Source organism: Cydia splendana, chromosome Z (genome assembly GCF_910591565.1).
Source record: "Cydia splendana chromosome Z, ilCydSple1.2, whole genome shotgun sequence".
Classification (NCBI taxonomy): Eukaryota; Metazoa; Arthropoda; class Insecta; order Lepidoptera; family Tortricidae; genus Cydia; species Cydia splendana.
This window is the reverse complement of record NC_085987.1, coordinates 29,993,211-30,012,540: the sequence shown is the minus strand read 5'-3', so window position 1 is coordinate 30,012,540 and position 19,330 is coordinate 29,993,211. Positions and strand designations below refer to the sequence as shown.

The 19,330-nt window shown below is 35.4% G+C and overlaps 1 protein-coding gene and 1 long non-coding RNA gene across 2 annotated transcripts in view; one reads left to right on the top strand and one right to left on the bottom strand.

Annotated features, from left to right (window-relative positions):
- The window catches only part of LOC134804940 (uncharacterized), a 213,803-nt gene that overhangs the window by 10,085 nt on the left and 184,388 nt on the right, over positions 1 to 19,330 (bottom strand). The gene's annotated exons all lie outside the window — the stretch shown is intronic.
- The window catches only part of LOC134804735 (uncharacterized), a 102,327-nt gene that overhangs the window by 39,854 nt on the left and 43,143 nt on the right, over positions 1 to 19,330 (top strand). Inside the window, exon 8 of the mRNA XM_063777936.1 lies at positions 6,526 to 6,556. Coding sequence (XP_063634006.1) covers positions 6,526 to 6,556 — 31 coding nt within the window. The remainder of the gene's footprint in view (positions 1 to 6,525; positions 6,557 to 19,330) is intronic.

Genomic DNA, 19,330 nt, shown 5'->3' with positions numbered 1-19,330 from the left:
TATGACCGCTCCTAGTAAAAACAATCAAACAATGATCTGCTTGATTTAGTTTAGAACTTCGATAGCATTCTCTTCAAGATCTGTTAGAATAAAATCTGAAATTCAAGTCAACTATAGAATACCTGTAATGTTTATATTTATGCCTGGTGATATTTCAACTATTTCAAGTAAGTATGTACTATCTAGAAATGTCATTGACGACAGGAAAAACATCACGCAAACTAACAAAGGACTTTAATGGCCCTGAGATTTTATCTTGTCAAGAAAACATTTTCAATTTTTCACCAATAGGTAGGTAGAGGTACCAGTGAAGTTCGGTAAAAATAAACGACTTTGTTATAGCAAAACAACATTTAGACACACGGTAGTCTGTCAGCCGAGTTCATAAAAAAAGGTGACATAATGGCCGGGGGCGATATAACACCAACCATACCAGCCTTTGCCTTGTCTTTTTAAACAGTATGTTAGATGTCATGAAAACTCTTAATTCAATAATAGGCTCTAAATGCGTTTCTTGAGAACTGACTATTTTCAACGACGAAGTTTAAAGTTTATTTGACGATATTTTGGCTGTGTACACGAACTGTGTACACATTTTTACTTTTATTCGCTAATTCGTTGTGTAATTTAGTTTTCCATGGAGTTAAAATGATCATGAACATCTACATCGATCGATTAGCGATTAAATCCGCCTCGCCTCGATTGAATCGGCAATCAGATGGGAACTCATCTTCGCATCGCGTCGCGTCGCTAACTTGTTCATCTCTGGCCATCAGCTGAAGTCTAAATAAGTAATTTCAAGATACTTTTATGCATTTCCTGAGTCAACGAATATAATACGTTAACAAACAATATTTATATCGCGTTTCTTACTTAGATGTAGTCAGTTAGAGCCAGTACTACTGTATTAATTCTATGCCCTCCGTACGAACTTACGATGTCTTTTAAGCTTGTCCCAGAAAAAAATGACGCATGTTAATTTTCAGAAAATCTTACACAACAGTTATTAAAAACCAACTGTTTTATGGTAAATTCTTGTTAGAAATTTATTAAACAACATGTATGTACGCATGTTGTAATGCATACAATCAGGTTTTGTACATAGGACTCTGTTATAATTTTTTAAGCTTTTTTCCATTTCGGCTTATAGTTTTCAACTGATATGACGTTAGTTTTATGTTTTAAGAACTTCTGCGTCGTACGAGCCCATTTTTTTTCAATGTTTCGTAATTCAGAGCAGTGGGAGGAATAAGGTGTTTTTCCACAAATTCGATATTGTTGACTTACTACCACTTCATCGCTTTTTTGGATAATGGTACGTGGCCTAAGCAGGCCAAGAGAGAAAGGGCTTGTCGTAGTGATCTATGAATGGTAACAACGATTTTTTTAAACACTCTGTTTAGTATATGTCGCCAGTTACAGATCAGTTTACAAAATTGTACGTGTTACATTTGCCACATAAACAGATCGCCTGCCATACGAGAACCTTCGCAAATTTATTCATTTTAATTATCTTATGCTCGTCACTAGCGGTTTTTCTAACAGTTCCGGAACAAAAATGCAGACTGGGTAGCGATTTGAAGTCAAATTGATGGTATGTTTCATCATCAATTAGGTGCGACACAGGTTTTTTTGTTATAATTTTTTTATTAAGTTTTTTGTAACGCAGCAATGATGTTCTTCTCTATATTCTTATTAGAAAACACGGGCTTCGACCATTTTCAGTCCGCCATCGTCTACCATCAGTTTCTTAGAATTGTTTTAACACCCTTTGAACAGGTCTTACTGACTCGTTTAACTTCACTGCTAGTTTTTTAGGGTTCCGTACCCAAAGGGTAAAACGGGACCCTATTACTAAGACTCCGCTGTCCGTCCGTCCGTCCGTCTGTCACCAGGCTGTATCTCGTGATCTGTGATTTTCACAGATCATGTATTTCTGTTGCCGCTATAACAACAAATACTAAAAACAGAATAAAATAAAGATTTAAGTGGGGCTCCCATACAACAAACGTGATTTTTGACTGAAGTTAAGCAACGTCGGGCGGGGTCAGTACTCGTCCGACTCGCACTTGTCGTGGAAATGCCTCGATATTGTAAGTGTTTGTACAACATTTTTTCATGTAGCCTTTTCTGTGATATATAGTGATATCTTCGAAAATGTAAACGAAAGAGATTTCTTTTTATTAAGAATAAGTAAACAGATATTTTTTACATATAACAATACAGTCTTCTTAAGCCTTTTTCTGAGAAGTCTGATGTGCAACCGGTGCAAATACAAACGACTTTTTTTTCTGGGACAAGCTTTAACTTTACATAAAATGTGACAAACAGCACTTAATTTTATATGTCTGAGATAATGAGTTCCGCTGGTGTCTAATTTAGATTTTTATATGTATATATAAAGGAAAAAGTAGTTAGTTATCGCTGTATGTCTCGTCTTAACAAGATTTTGCATTATATGTACTCGTAAGTCAGTCAGGGTGTCATGTTAGCCTTTATCAGGGCAAAAAAATACGGCGCAGTACTTACGTTGTGTGATCTACATACTTCATGAATATCACGGCACGACACATATGTAGGTACTAAATGTTTACCCATTTTGAATTCCAAGTGGCTGAATGTGCTCTATCACAATGATGACAGTGGATTACAAAATTCCATTCTAATGCGGACTAGTATTCAGACTCATTAAGAAGAATACCTATTGTTATTCTTTTGTTCCGGTTCAATTTTCATCAATCGATCAATCGTGTACCGCCAGAATATAAAATGTAGGCTAAAAGTAAATATAGACCAATCAAAATAGATGCAAAAAAAAGCGTTTTGAGGAATGAATTCCCAGCAAGCCAGAAATCATTTTAATACCTTCATTTGGTCCTAAATACTCCATCACAGGAGGTGTGAATAAATTAAGGGAGCCTTGGGAGATACATTTTACCTTGGATTGACAAAACCACTCGATGTAGAAGGAACCCACCATCAATTACAATGTCGCTACCAGCAAGGTTGTGGTGGATTAGACACTAGTGAAAAAAAATATTCGGATTTTAACACGATTATACCAAAACAAAAAAGAAATTCAAAGTGGCGGCCATCTTTGACTACGAATTCATATAAAGGTATCTTTCGGATCGTCAGATGTCAATTTTTATCATGATCAGAGAAAATTTTCCGTCAGTCGTACCGTTTTTGAACTACAAGCAAAAGACTGAAAAAGAGCAAAAAAATTTCCACAACTCCTGGAATGGAGCAATCTCGGATTACACTAATTTAAAACCAAATGAAGGTATTAAGACGATTTCCAGCTTGCTGGGAATTAATTCCTGGAAAAAAATCTAATTTGATTTAAGGGGATAAAACGAATTTGACATACAGTAACCCTTCAATATACTTGTCGGGTAATTCGTCAGTAACTGGCCACCTGTTAGTAACGGCCACCCTGAACTAAAAATGAATTCTATTCACCTATAAACAATTCATTTTAGTATAAGGTGGCGAATTACCCTACTTACTTCTTAAACTAACTACTTAACTATGTACCTATTTTTTTGTAATAGGTATAGGTACCTACGTAAGAAAATATGGATTTAATTTGAACAGACATAAGTAATATTTAAATAACTTGGCCTTATGTTATTTACATCTTATAAAACACATTAAAAAAAGACGAAAATTGTATTTATTTCTTATATTACATTATTACCATAATGTGTTACTTATAATAATATGTAAGTTTGTACTAAATAAGACTGTATATATGAGAAACGAAGTTCAATTTGCACAGTTGTTTTGTACAGTAAACAGTGCGCTTGGATACAATAGCATGTCCCTGGTAAATAACATTCCGATTTCAACACTTCAGTTGGGTCCCGTTCTCGTTGGAATCCTTTACGTACTAAAACCTAAATCTTTATCTATCTTATCTTAGACATGTACCTAATACACCTTAAACCTTAACCATCCATAATAATTCATATTTTTGGTCTTTCAACTATTAACATAAGTGTTTAGTTCAGGGCCGTCGCCGAATTGTCACCCGAGCACATGTACATACATAAATGTAAATCGAACCCACAAACGTCTGTCTGCTGTTTACTATCAGCACAGTTTATCATGCTAGTTTCATTTGGCGCGTAAAATTCAGCTAACAACCGTCAAAATATCCATATAAGGCTTGGATAGTTTATCATTTTGAAGTTCTTTATTTTTGTTATGTTATGTTAAAAATACGAAAACGACTTTTCACCGTGGTCTGATAAACTAAACCTTGCTGGTTTGTTATTGGCAGTGGGTTCCTTCTACATCCAGTGGTTTGGCAATCCAAGGAAAAAAGTATATCTCCTTTTATGTACACCTGGGAATGACACACGCGCCGATCGTTGTTGCCGTCCAGGCGTTCATTTAAAAACCAGTACATACAGTTGTCATTAGAGACATCGGAATGGCCAAGGTGTTCACAAATATCTGAACACAGCTTTTATTATTAAGATGTTTACAGTGCATGTAGGTATAGATGTTTTAGACCACCTTGGCCGCTTCGATATATACGATGGCGACTGTATACTTTTAAAGAACGCCATACTGTATAGTCCTTCGAGAAAACTTCAGCAATCTACTATGCCGTTGACAAATCTCGTGGCAGCTGTGATGAATCGACCCACACTCTATGCATAATCTCTTTTGCTTATGAGGCTGTTCCATAAACCCATCTAGGTCATGTTGTTAGTCTGATTTACGCACGAAGTCAAAAATAACGTAGGTACACAAAGGATTTCATTGTAATGATAATCTAAACAAAGTACTTATAGGTAGGTAAGAGAAATATTACGAAGTTTCAACAGAAAGTATAAAGTGGATAACGGTTAACAAATCAGTCAAGTGTGTATCGGACTCGCGCTTCGAGGGTCTGTGCCACACCATAACATTTTTTTTATAAATATTTAATATTATAAAAGGAAGTCTGCCTGTCTGTCTGTTACCTCTTCACGCTTAAACCGCTGAACCGATTTAGATGAAATTTGGTATAGAGATTGTTTGAGTCCCGAGGAAGGACATAGGATAGTTTTTATCCCAGAAATCATCCCTTAAAGAGGTGGAATTTCGCGGTGTGGCACCGGCGCCGGTGCACGATATAGTTGAAATTTGGTATAGAGATAGTTAGGGGAAGGACAAAGGGTAGTTTTCATTCATGAAATCACCATTTAAGGGGGTGAAAAGGGGGGTTGAAGTCTGCATGGGGAATCAACAAAACGCAGATTGACTAAAATAATAGCTACCTACCTAAATTAATAATTCCACGCTGACGAAGTCGCTGGCAAAAGCTAGTATAATTATAATTACCCTTTATTACTACTCCGAGTTTGAGGTTTATAATAAATAACCGCCCAAATCCAAGTCGGACTTGCGTCCCAAGGGTTCCGTACTTCACATCATTTGAAAAGTATTTATTTTTTCATAAGATTTATTTATGTACTCACGTCACGCTGTATTTTATTTTTATGTTTCCATGTGTGTTAAAAAACATATTATGTATTTTTATTTTCAAAATTTATAAGGCTGACACCTTGTTACTTAAGATATACGTATACTTAAAAAAAAAAATTAACTATACCTTGCAAAAAAAAAGAATTGTTTGTTGGGCACTGATGTTTTTATGTTGCCCCAAAAGTGGCCTCTAGATGACGTTACACTTCTGCTTTTGGGTCACTGACATTTATATTATGGGCCAGTTGCACCAACCACAATCGACGAACTGATCGATCAGCAGAGAAATTACACTTCCGATACAATAAATTTTGCGAACACTTTAAAGTGACAGAACGTTTGTTGCAACCGACCCTTATGTGTACCAAATTACATCAAAATCGATCTAGTAGTTTCAAAGCAAATTGACATACATACATACACGAGTGATGTTAAAATTTTCGATATTTTTCCTTTTTTATCCTTTTCCTTTTCTATACTTAAACAACTTTTGCAGCACATTTTTTTTCCCGAATCAGGCTTTGGACCCCCGAATTTTGTGTGGTATTATATGAAGGTACGGGATGCTCCACTTTGCATGGTCGAACATGCACTTAGCAGGTTTTAAAGTGTGCATTAATATCTAAATATGGATTAAAGATACAAACACCAACTTTTGTCTGTAAAGAAACGGTCATAAGTAACATTACTACTTATTTGTATATGATTGTTGTCCTACTTATATGATGACGAAGTACATAAAATCCACCATATGTATCTTCAAGTATAATTGAAGGATCATTATATGATTAATGTGACTGCCATAGTAATCGCTGCCACCCAGATTTCTAACGTCCACGAAGTTACAACAGCTTTGATGATGCATTCATGTTGTCACTTATAAAACGTAGGTACTTAAACCATAACTCATGCATATTTAAAGTTAAACTTACCTACACACATTATTATCTTGATGTTATACTTAAACGTAAAGTAATGGTGCATGATTTGATAAATCTTGAACTAAGTTGCATTTATTAATTGATATTTTTTTTGTTTCAGAGGACGCTACAACAGCAGCAGCATTTTGCCGGTGAGTTCATTCTTGAAACATGTGTTCAGATCGCTCCAGATAACTAACTAACATTATTAACAAGTAACTTTTTCTAACTATGAAATTTAAGCTGGAAAACATGTCAACAGTTTTATTACATTGCCGACTACTGCGTGTACTAATTCCAACGATCAATCTAATATCGACGACGAAACGAATGTATAGATTAGCTACCCAAAATTTTTGTGTCTCAATATTTTTTGTTCCATTCTCGTTTTTCTCTATTCTGTTTTTTAACAATTCTGATATTTTCTCAGTAGTTAATTTTATTACCCGCGTATGTCCCTGTCGCTTTTTTCCCCAATGAGTAATATTTCCTTCTTAGTCGACGAGTCCTTAGTCGACGGGCTCCTATTTCTGAACGCTTTGCCCTTCGGGCATCTGAAGGTATCGACTTAGTGTGAGTATCTTGAAAACATTACACTTTGGGGAAAATGCGACTGGGACATACACCTGTAGGTAATCAAATTAACTTGTACTGTAAAAATAAACGACTGGTTAAAAAGCAGAATGGGAAAACACGCGAATGGAACAAAAAAAACAACGGGTTGCACTCCGGGAGTGCCGACAGAAGTGAAAACTCAATGACTAGTCCAAAATGTCTGCAGCACTATGTTTAATTGACCCATCTTCCTTTCTATTGAAAAACTTTAGTTCCGAAATTGCTGGTCAGTGAGCTTGTTTAAAATTCGAAATTCAAATTTGTAGCGTTAATTGTTTAAAATTCGAATAGAAATTGTAAAGTTACCTTGCAGACCTCGCATCTAAATATATTTGGTCATGATATTTTGAGTTTTATTCACCAGTACTAGAGTTCACTTTTATTAGCGATTACATCAAGATGTAGCTTTATTGAATTATATTTGAGTGATATAAAGTTAGAATGTAACTGTGAGATCCTCGTATTTCAACCCGTACAAGATTAGAACCTTTTTCATGTAATGTCATTGAGTTTTTCTTTATTGATTTAAATGCCATCTAAATGAGTGGCCATCTAAACCTTACGGTCACGTGATCGCCTTACGCTGTCTCGAGTTTATCATTTTTTCCCCACCTCAAAAAGTGCCCAGCGCCGCTAAAGAAGTTTTCACTTCAAAAAAACTGGGGAACAAAAAAATTAGGCAGCTAATCTAAACACTCTCAACTGGTCGATTATAGTTTGTTTTAGATATCCCCGTTGCTGTTATTTCTATCATCACCTTTGCTTTGATAATTTATTGCGACATTTTCACTTCAGATATTATGCAGCACTGATTTCGATTATCGTATCGCGAGTAGGCAATCTTTTTATCACACGTCATGGTTCCATCTTCCATCTCTATGCAGCGAGAGATGACGAATTGTAACTAACAAACAATTTTGTTAATATTCTTTTGACTGAGTTGACGCAAATGTAACATTACAGGATTAAATATAATCTCAACGTAACGTCGCCTACATACACAGACAAGACATCCAGACTGAGCATAGTAGCTCTACCCTCTCTGCCACAAATACGGTAGTTTTACTCCATTTTCGAGTAGAAAGTGTCTTTGTGTGACGTCCGTGACCAATCACGGCACGGGAACTCGCTCATCTCGTCCCCCGCACCCCCGTATTTTTGGCAGCATCGGTTTCATGAAATAATTGCTCTAAACTCCGTCTAGAGTATTCCTAGTCTATGCCTACATACAATATTACTTATGAATATTTCCTATGAAAGAGTATAAATACCGAGCGATTAATTTATTATTAAGTATTATATTACCTCAGGGTTTTTTGACGGGAACTTATAAAACTGTGTGGGTATTCTACCTTAGGTAGGTAAAAGCACCTCGTATATCTATCTGTACTCGTATATATGTAAATGCGTACCTATGGCCTGACTGTCTGACTCTGATGAGACAGAGCCGAAACTACAAAAGCTAGAAAGTTGAATTTTGCATATCAGGTTACGTTTAAAATGTGTACCTACAAGAAATAAGAAACGATTTTGAAAAATTCGACCCCTTTTTTTATCTTATTATTTAGTGAGTTAAATAGGGGAAAAAAGTAATGTAAGTAATTAAAGTAAGTATGTGTGTGGTACAGGCTTTATTTTAAGGAAGAAAACTAATTTCAGCGATTTAAAAGGTGGTAAAAGGGGTTGAAAGTTTGTATTGGGATCGAACATTTTTTTGAGTGGGGGACTTGAATTTTTTTTAAAAGGCAATATCAGTCTTTTTGACAGTTAATGTCATGCTTTGTTAAATTATTTACAAATTATGAACCGTATAGTGTAAGGTAAGGTGTATGCGTGTGCCAAATGGCTAAACTGTACATCGATTTGCGGCTTTTCTTTAAAAATTGGGCTCGTACGGCTTCCACTACCACCTACTGCTATCTTTTGCTGCTCAATGTTCAATGCTCATTGGTCATGTAGAATTTAGGTATTACAACCAACATACAAATCCACCACGCCTACAAAGTCGCGTGCAACAGCTAGTATATAATAGTTATTTACGATACAAGTGCGGTAAAGAAGAAATGCGAAACGAGTGGCGATAAATTAAAACACAACCGAAGGGTAGGACACAATCGACACGAGTTGCGAATTACCTATTCGCACGTGTATCGTACAACGTTTTACAGTACATATGGCCCTTGAAACTTTTGACATCGCACGAAAAGTGCTATTTTACGCACACTAGTGCGGGAAAATAGGACCATATGTACTGTACATACATATTTATATGAAACTAGTTCGTCACCGTAACTACATTTGGATCATTTCAGTTTGTTTATGTACGCAGCTATATAGGTAGGTACATTTATTGTAATTATAATTAAACTTGAGCGAGAGCCAAAACTACGTCTTTGGTGAAGCTACAGTGACTGACAGTTTTTATTGATAAGAATTTTATACCTATGAAATACTTAAACATAATTTTCATCACACTCGCGCAGTAAGCGTGCTATTTCACGCAAGTGCAGCCGGAGCTAAAGTCCATTTAACTCCCACGGGAGTTCTACCGTTTTTTAAATTACCTAAGATGTCACTAAATCTTACGAACCAAGTAGGTTCTAAGTAAAATACTCGTTGAAATCAAGATATTAAATGAGTTTTACTTTCGAAATAGTAACGTTTATAATTTAATTATTTTTCAGTACAGATGGTGCTAATTTACCGCCCTAGTGGTGATACCGCCCATAGGCCAACGCAAGGCACATTTGGCCTAATATGCTCGTGTAGGTGGCGACACTTTTTGACGTTTAACAAATTTAACACATATCAGTGAATGAATAAGGATTTAAGTCAAATGGCGTCCTACAAGTTTTAATCAGTTGTCGGAAAAGTAAAGGGTATAGCCGGGTAAGCATGGCCAAACTGCCCTTAGCGAAATAATTAATTTCCTTTTACTGGATTATTAACCTATATATATATATGTAGGGCTTTCACCAAAAATTAACCCTCAAATACTTCAGGTTTTTAAAAAAAAATCAAAAAAAGAAATAACATTTTTATTTTATTACAGCCAAAGTACTAATCCGATTTCTTTGTAATTTAGTGGAAACAGTTATGGATCGCTGCCATATATGACCCAAATTTTTTTATTAAGCTATGAGCTTCATCACATATGATCTTTGAGTAATTCTAAGCATTTCTAGCCTGGGAGGCAATAAGAAGCGTGCGTCTAGTCGGGGAGGGCGGGGTACAAAGATGGCCGCCACCCGTCATCATTCAAAAAAATCTGTTCTGGTCCTGGTGGCTACTAGGGCAAGTTTGGTATCATTTTCGTATAAACTGAAGACGTAGAATTCATTGCTGATATTTGTTTTTTTTTCAGTTTCATAGTAATTTTGCAAGAAAAACGTAAAATTATGAAAATTTAGGATGGAGATTTTTGCTTTGAGAGTTCATAATTTTTGTATAGTGGCCAAAACTATCATATAAAAAATACTATAATAAAGCGCAATTCATGCAGATTCTAAACATATACACGTTTAGTAATATCCTGCTGCAAAAAGATAGTGAAAAAATTATTAAATGACCGCAGCGCGGGTAGTTGGACTCTCGCTAGGCGGCGTTTATCTTACAAAATGGTCGAGTACGAGTATCTACGTAGGTATGCTTACTTTGCTATATTTTATGATGACGAATAAAATGCTTTCTGTATATTTAATGTCCGCAGTTTCCAGTACACAGACATAATTCTGTTAATTTTCTTTTTATGCAGTTGCAACGATTTTTGCAACCTGCCTTGCACCGGCAACGAGTGAGTTCCAGGCACACACTTGCAACATCGGATAAATCTGACCAAACAGGAGTCCATTCACTGTCTTCCATTCTCCAGCCCCAAGAAGAAGGACTCGGAAGCTTTTGGAGAGGCACTAAGGCCTGTCCCCAGACATGGACTCCTTGGTATATTGCCCGAAGTGTGTGCTGGCGAAGAGCGGCTTCCGTTGGAGGGATATTTTCTAGCTGTCTGTCCCTCTTCGTAAATAAATATTTTCTGCACTCGTTGACTACGTTCAGAAGAGAGGTATGGGCACTGTAAATGTCACCTCGCTTTGTGTGGTAGGGCACAGCACAGCTGATGTCATTCCAGATCTATCCGAGCAGAGCCCAACTGGGGAAGTACCTACGTACCTCCACCTTACAGAAAACCCCGGTCAAATAACACTAGGCCGTGGGGCCAAATCGTTGCAACTGCATTAAAATTAAAGTGCACAAAATTATGTCTGTATGATGAATTATGTCTGGATGAAAGTATTTTATTCGTAATCATAAAATCTAGCAAAGTAAGCATACCTACGTAGATACTCGTACTCGATCATTTTGTAAGATAAACGCCAGTCCGCAAGATAAACGAGAGTCCAACTACCCGCGCTGCGGTCATTTAATAATGTTTTCACTATATTTTTGCAGTAGAATATTACTCAACGTGTATATGTTTAGAATCTGCATAAATTGCGCTTTATTATAGTATTTGTTGTATGATATTTCTGGCCATTATACAAAAGTTATTAGCTCTCAAAGCAAAAATCTCCATCCTAAATTTTCATCTTTTTACGTTTTTCTTGTAAAATTACTATGAAACTGAAAAAACAAATATCAGCAATTAATTCTACGTCTTCGGTTTATACGAAAACGATACCAAACTTGCCCTAGTAGCCACCAGGACCAGAACAGATTTTTTTGAATGATGACGGGTGGCGGCCATCTTTGTACCCCCCTCCCCTTATTGCCTCCCAGACTTGAAATGCTTAGAATTACTCTAAGATCATATGTGATGAAGCTCATTGCTTAATAAATTTTTTTTGGGTCAACGTCATAACTGATTCCGCTAAATTTGGGTATGTTGTATATACAATTAAGGTCGCTTTCTGAAAAAAATAATATTGAATTATCTCTTGAAAAAGTAGTAAAAAATTGAGTTGAAAATTTTCAGAGAAATAAAAAAAATACGTGCGAGATTGCGACAGTTACCAAATTTACATATTTCATGTAGAATTTAATAATGACAACCATATTTTTTTTCCAAATATTAAATTCGGGATTAACAGTGTGAAAAACTCGAATTTGTAACATCCCATAGGTAATACTTTCTCTTCATACAAGCAATAGTATTTTTAGTAGGAGATCCCACATATGGTCGACCTTCACCAATCTGTCTGACGGATGAAACTATGAAAATATGAAAGAAAATATGTTCCAGGACATAAATAAATAGGGTTGCCTAAAGAAATATGGTCAAGGCTATTTTTCATAAATTTTTGAAAAAAATATTTTTTCGGCAAATTTCATCGATTTATACAAGCGTGATATAATAGAGAGTTTTTCAGTCGAGTACCGTGTTTAGGCAACGAAGCTTGCTGAGTTGCCTAAGTAAGGTACGAGATTGAAAAACTTGATTATGTCACTATTGTATACAATACTTTTTCTACGAGTTAACTAAAATAAATAATGAATAATACCATACTTTCTACTTGTACTACCTGGCTTATTTTACTCAAGTTAACAGAAATAGTAAAACAGTTAATATGAAAAACTACTACGTACATTTTTTAAGGTGCATTGGGGTAATTACGGGAAAAAATCAAAAATATAGTGTTACCAAAATTAACCCAATGCAATACTTAGTTCTACTACTGAATAATGAATAATGCAACACTCAATCTAATCACGTTTCCTGAGTAGAGGGCAACATATTTTCATCGCTGTCACTCATTTTCACTTAGTATTTTTCACAATTTCACTCACAAAACAAAAACTTTAACACTATTACAAGTTATCAAATTTCAATGCAGAGAAAATCTCGTGGGCGTCCATTGTGAAAAAAAGTTTGAGTTGGCCAACCAATCACAAAGCAGACGCGACGCAGCAGCGTGTTTAAGTAGACGGAAGTATGACAGATGCCGCGACGGTATTAGTTCCGAAACGCCATCGTTGGCTAATTTGTATTGAGTCGAGTCTCCTTAAACAAGCAATATTTTATCGAAATGTATGAAGTTCTAATTTCAAAATTTTTATAATTGACTAAACTGTATCGATACAATTATATTAGTTGAGTCGGAAGTGCCATAGACTATCCAACGTTAAAAAGAGTGAGGTTATAGAGTTGTATATGAAGTTGTAATACTTGTAATACACAGATTATAGTCGATGTGTAGAAAAACTAATTAATTGTAAGTAGACAATAAGTAAACAAATGAAGTATATTGTGAACGCAATCTTTTCGAATTTGAATTTAGAATGTGACGTAGTTCTCTATAAATGCTTTTATGGCTATACTCCGCGTGTTTTTATTGAAATCCGTTAACTTCGGGGTATGGTTAAGTACGTTTAAGAGAACTAAATGGCATAGTTAATTTACAAAAAAAAATATTTTTTATTTCTTTTTTAAGTTTAAAAAGTAATTAAATGTAGCATATAGCGTTGTTGTAACACGGGTATTACATTTAACTCAACCAAACAATTGAAATCTGTGACATATCAATGTCATTTCGAACATCGATGGACCGAGATTGTACTTAAGTTTAGTAGCAAATGTATGAACTCATTCTAAACACTAATCAATATGTAAACCGGCCCTAAGGCAAGTGTACACGCTTGTAAAGGCCTTATAGAAAAAAAATATTCATTATCTCCGAAATGGAGTTAATTAGAATATCGGTGTCTTTGAGAAAGTTACTTGATTTAAGCTCAGGAATGCACCCTTGAAATTAAAGGAAATAAAAAAAACTCGTAGTATATGGCCACGGCGTACGCATTGTTTAATATCCAATACATACATATATGCGTATTATTATTACATAGTTGTATCAGCGATTAAAATTGTAGCAATATCACAGCCGGCGTAATTTTAGTTCATTTAACAAAATAATATTTATAATACCATACCTCTCGCGTTCAGATATAATTGTGTCCTATAAAGTCAGAGCACTTTGAAGACACTACCTTCTAATAGGTATGTAGGTATCACTAGCTACCTCAATACCTATTACAAGATCAAGAACTTGTTTCTGAATTAAATATTAACATTCTGTATAAATTAAAATTATAACTTTTAATAAAACAATCTTTAAATAAAATTAGTCCTCAATCATCATCACTATCTGATTGGATAGTCACATTTAAGCCGTCATTAATTCTCTGAATGCCGTACGCCCTAGCCGCATACAGCCACGGAGTCCGCACTCAGTAAAATAAAATAAGTCGCGTTCTAAATTCAAATTGCGTTGGGAATATACTCGTAACTTTCTAGTGTAATAACGTACAGTCACCTGCAATAATATGTTACACGACAAAGGCCGCAAAAATATCTGACACGATCTTATTTGTAGAGCCATAGGAGAGTGTCACATATTTTTGCGGCCTTCGAAGAGTAACATACTATTGGTGGTGACTGTACAAGTTATTTTGTATGAAGATAAAGTATTATGGGATGTTACAAATTCGAGTTTTTCACACTGTTAGTCCCAATTTTAATTTTTCATGTTAAACATTATTAAATTCTACATGAAATATGTAAATTTGGTAACTGTCGAAATCTTGCACGTATTTTTTTTATTTTTCTGAAAATTTTCAACTCAATTTTTTACTACTTTTTCAAGAGATAATTCAATATTTATTTTTTCAGAAAGCGACCTTAATTGTATATACAACATACCCAAATTACAATGAAATCGAATTAGTACTTTGGCTGTAATAAAATAAAAATGTTTCTTCTTTTTTTACATTTTTTTTTAAAACCTGAAGCATTTGAGGCTTAATTTTTGGTGAAAGCACAGGTTAATAATCTAGTAAAAGGAAATTATTTTTTCGCTAAAGGCAGTTTGGCCATGCTTACCCGGATATACCCTTTACTGTGGTTACAAAAATTACTTTGACAATCCGCCTCTATATCAAATTCTCTTTGCTAGCACTATAAGTGCGTATGTCGAAAATTTTAAGGGTCATAATTTACTTTTTATTTCTTGTTTGCGGCAATTAAATATTTTCATCACACATGCTCGAAAAAGATCTTATTTCATGCAGGTGTACTAAATGACAAAGGCCTATATTGTTCCCGCGGGAGTTATGGATTGTGAAAAAATGAAGCTATAACTCCCTGGGGAGTTATATATTTTTTTATTTATGTCACTAATTCATACCAAACAAGTCGGTATAATTGAGTTGTAGTATTATAATACTGACAATTATTATTTAATATTTTTTTAAATATTTTAACATATTTAATTACAGTAATTTAATAGCCTTTTATAATATTTTTACAGAAATTTCATACGTGGCTTGATGACGGATGGGTTTGTGCCTTCACTGCCTTTAATGTCTAACCTGTCAAAAAATCACAATATGGCGATGTTTAAAATGACACCGTATTTAAGAATTATTTCGCTTATAATTTAGTTTTTTCTTCGCAAGTGTGATGATAAACATTGTCTGTAACTCCGGGGGTAAGAATATTGCAAACTCAGGTCTTTAATTCCCTCCAGCCGGCGGCTAACGGAAAAAAATCCCCGTCTCAAAAATTTCACTTACCTTACGTACGTTGCACAATGTACTATTAATTAGCTACCTCCTAGTTGTATTCACACCTCTTACTAGTTGAATAAAGTATCTGACCTATGTTCGTCACACCCAGAGGAGAGGGATCAAAGGCGTCCTATTTTTAACTGCCTCACCTTATTTTCGTTGTGCATTTGGCTGGGAGGTTGGGCCTGATAATGATCAGAAGATGTTTAGTAATTTAGCTGAACGATATCTAAAAACAAAATTCGTAAATATGTATCGCCTAAATAAAAAAGGCATTTTTTTTGTTATTTTAACCAGTGCCTATGTGACTTATCCTGATGATATAATTTATAATCATAAATGACAAAAATAGAATAATTTAGGAGACAGCGATGAAAAATGGTTCGGATTGACGTGGAGCGGCGTAGCGTGCCCGCCATGCGGTGCACCGCGTCCTCACTTCTCGCTAGTGCCCTCTCGTTCCCACTCGCTTTGCTTATTTATTTCACTAACTTAGTACTCCTACGACAGCTGCGAGTGCGAGACGCGCCGCTCGTCTTCGTATCGTAAACTTCGATAATACCAACAATGAATTGTGATTGTTTATTTGCCAACACCGCGAGTGAAACTATGCAGTGTTAATTAATTATGTGACGATGTGTGACATGACAGTCCTCGTTTTAAGGAAATTCGTATGATACTAGCGATCGGCGGTGTGTTTACAATGTAGCATATAGCACATGGTGAGCGGTGCACGTCCGCTGGTCCCACCTTGCGCACTGCGTCAGTTGTAGTAAATAAAGTTTATTAGTCGCTGTTCACGTAGCCCATTGACTGGCCACGCCGCGCCGGTCATCGCGTACCGCCGCGCCGTCCTCTATATAACTCTAAGCGACAACATCATTTATGTTGCTATTTTAGGACGCAGTTTTATCTCAACTTCCGGGACGAGGCAACATCCGATAATCCGAAAATAATATACTTTGTAACTTAACTAATTACTTACCTGCCAAAAGTTTATAATTATTAATAACGATAAGGACATTTAAATATTTGTTTTCCTGTTACGTAACCAATTAATAAAAACGTTCTGGTGGTAATATTGTTATGATATCATCGCAACTATTGTTTTCATGGCTAACCAAGGGCACCCTACGTGCCTTGCAAACTGAATACTTAATTCATAATATTCACCCTCTGATATGTATTCTTACAGTTTGATTCATCAAAAGCCTAGGCTTTTGATGAACACACTAAGGCTTGATATTAATAGGCTTTGAAAACACTAGTGTTTGTCTCAAAAAGAGCCTTGTTTTTTGAATGATAATAAAATAAGCAATGATACCCCGTGCTCAAAACATTAAACCAGTACCAAATTATTCCTAAAAACGTAGGCCACCTAGGTGACCCGTAGGCTTAGCACAGGAGCCCGCGACAGTATCTCGATTCTCGCTCGCGAGATAGACGACCTGTCCCTCTCTAATTACCTAATACAGTTAGAAAATGACGGGTTGTCTATCCCGAGCGCGAGAGACTGTTGCGTTGTGTAGTGTAGATGAACCTAGACTAAACTTTTCACAGTTTTCACTTGGGGTAGTTTCAACATAAGTGTATCAACTAAATTCTACTATGAAGGTTTACGGTCAAGTCCACGTCAGGCCTGTCAACGGTCAACAACCTTTAGTATGTATCAGCAATTGATAGCTGCAAATATTGTTAAGCTAAGCTTAATTAAACATCACTACACCTTATAAAACAAAGTTGTATGTTTGTGATAAACTTAAAAACGACTGAACGGATTTACATGCGGTTTTCACCTATCAATAGAGTGATTCTTTAGGTGTATAATTTGTTACGGTTTTCTGTAACCCGTGCGCAGCCGGGGCGGGTCGCTAGTATGTACTAAAATCATGTCCAAAAATAAAAGTCACCGGTTATATTATATATATTATAAATATTAATGTATTTACCCCCAGTAGATTCATATAATAATGATAACACCCAGGTTGTCCTTTGTATTCTCAATCTTATTCCAAATGTAATATTTAATTATTTACTAATCTACTAGATAACCTTGAATAGGAACCTTGATAAGTCTTCCTCGTGCCAGTATTTATCAGTATTAGCAGTACCTAATAATATTATTGTGAACTAAATATTTGCAATACCTACGTAATTGTCCAATATATTGTCCAGGTCCAATATATACATTTTTATTGTCTGTTTATAATAAATGTACGTCGAGCACATGGAACAAAGTTATGTTCGAGAGCGAGACAAGTAGTAGCCATAACATATAGTTAGTATCACGCTGTATCTATGCCATTATCTCGAAGTCGTCGTAAACATGACGTGTATATATATACCTCTCGCCTAATTGCCTATAAAGTAAGAAAGAGTTATCGTTATGCCTATTATATATTTGAAATTGTACCTATTCAAAGCTGACCTAAAAAAAATATGCTTACCTAGTTCAGTAATACAGACTATGTTACACTTTGCGATGAATTTCTGTAGTACCAACATGTTGTTCGCATCAATATGTCACTTTCGGATAAACATATGTATTTTTTCAATACCTAACGGCTAAATAGTCTAAATACTGAGGGTGTCACATAGTAAGACATTAGTAGATTGTGTCACAAGGGAGCTAAATGACATAGGTATTTACGGTGAGGGCGTACATTGAATCCTGAACGAAGAGACGGATTCTAAAATAGTTTCCATCCATGTTATCGCCTAAAGTAGAACTAATTTTGCTACCATGTGAACATAGCTACTGCTTTTCACATCACCTATGAGGAAATAATTGTCATTTTCATTATGCAGAATAAAAACAAAAATAGTGTCCTAGAATAGAAAAGTGGCACATTGATCCCTCCTAGCTGGGAAGAAAAGTGCCACTTTGAGCCCTACTAGCAGGGAAGAAAAAGCCTTTTCTGGAATAGGTGATGTGAAAAAACTACGAGTAAAGATATTCTAGATGTCCTGTCAATCTTACTTAACGGGTTGGCTCTAATGACAAATTAACGATTAAGGGTCGTTGCACGAAACCGTTTGTCATCGTTAAAGAGTTCGCTAAATTTTATTGTACGGAAAGTTACATAGTAAACCGCCGTGGCGTGCCGGGTGACGTTGATCAGTGTGTTAAGTGCGGATGGTGCAACTGGCACTAAATGTTACCTACATAACGTAAACTGGTGTCGTTCCAAATTATCATTTAAAGACCCGCATCAATACTCGGAATATTTAGAATTATGTCCTAAAACTGTAAAATATTTTGTTTCAAATAAATATTTTTTTAGTCAAATCTGTCCTAGATATTTGCATCTAATGTTTATAAAGTTGGGACTGAACAATTTTGATTCTTCTTTGAAAAAGCAATATCCCTTTAGTTGAAGACCTTTTTTTAGATGAAGAATTATATTATTCTATTTGAAAATCAATGTTTGAGAGGGTTTTTCGTCTTAAATTAAAATATCTTTTACAGTACATATGGTCCTATTTTCCCGCACTAGTGCGTAAAATAGCACTTTTCGTGCGTATGTCAAAAGTTTAAAGGGCATTTTGTACTGTAAAACGTTGTACGATACACGTCCGAATAGGTAATTCTCAACTCGTGTAGATTTAAAACACTCCCTTCGGTCGTGTTTTAATTTATCGCCACTCGTTTCGATTTTCCTCTTTTCCGCACTTGTATCGTGAATAACTATTATATCTGTTTAGTTATAGTCTTTTTCAAACGCGAAGGGTAGTGAGAGACATTTGATTTTTTT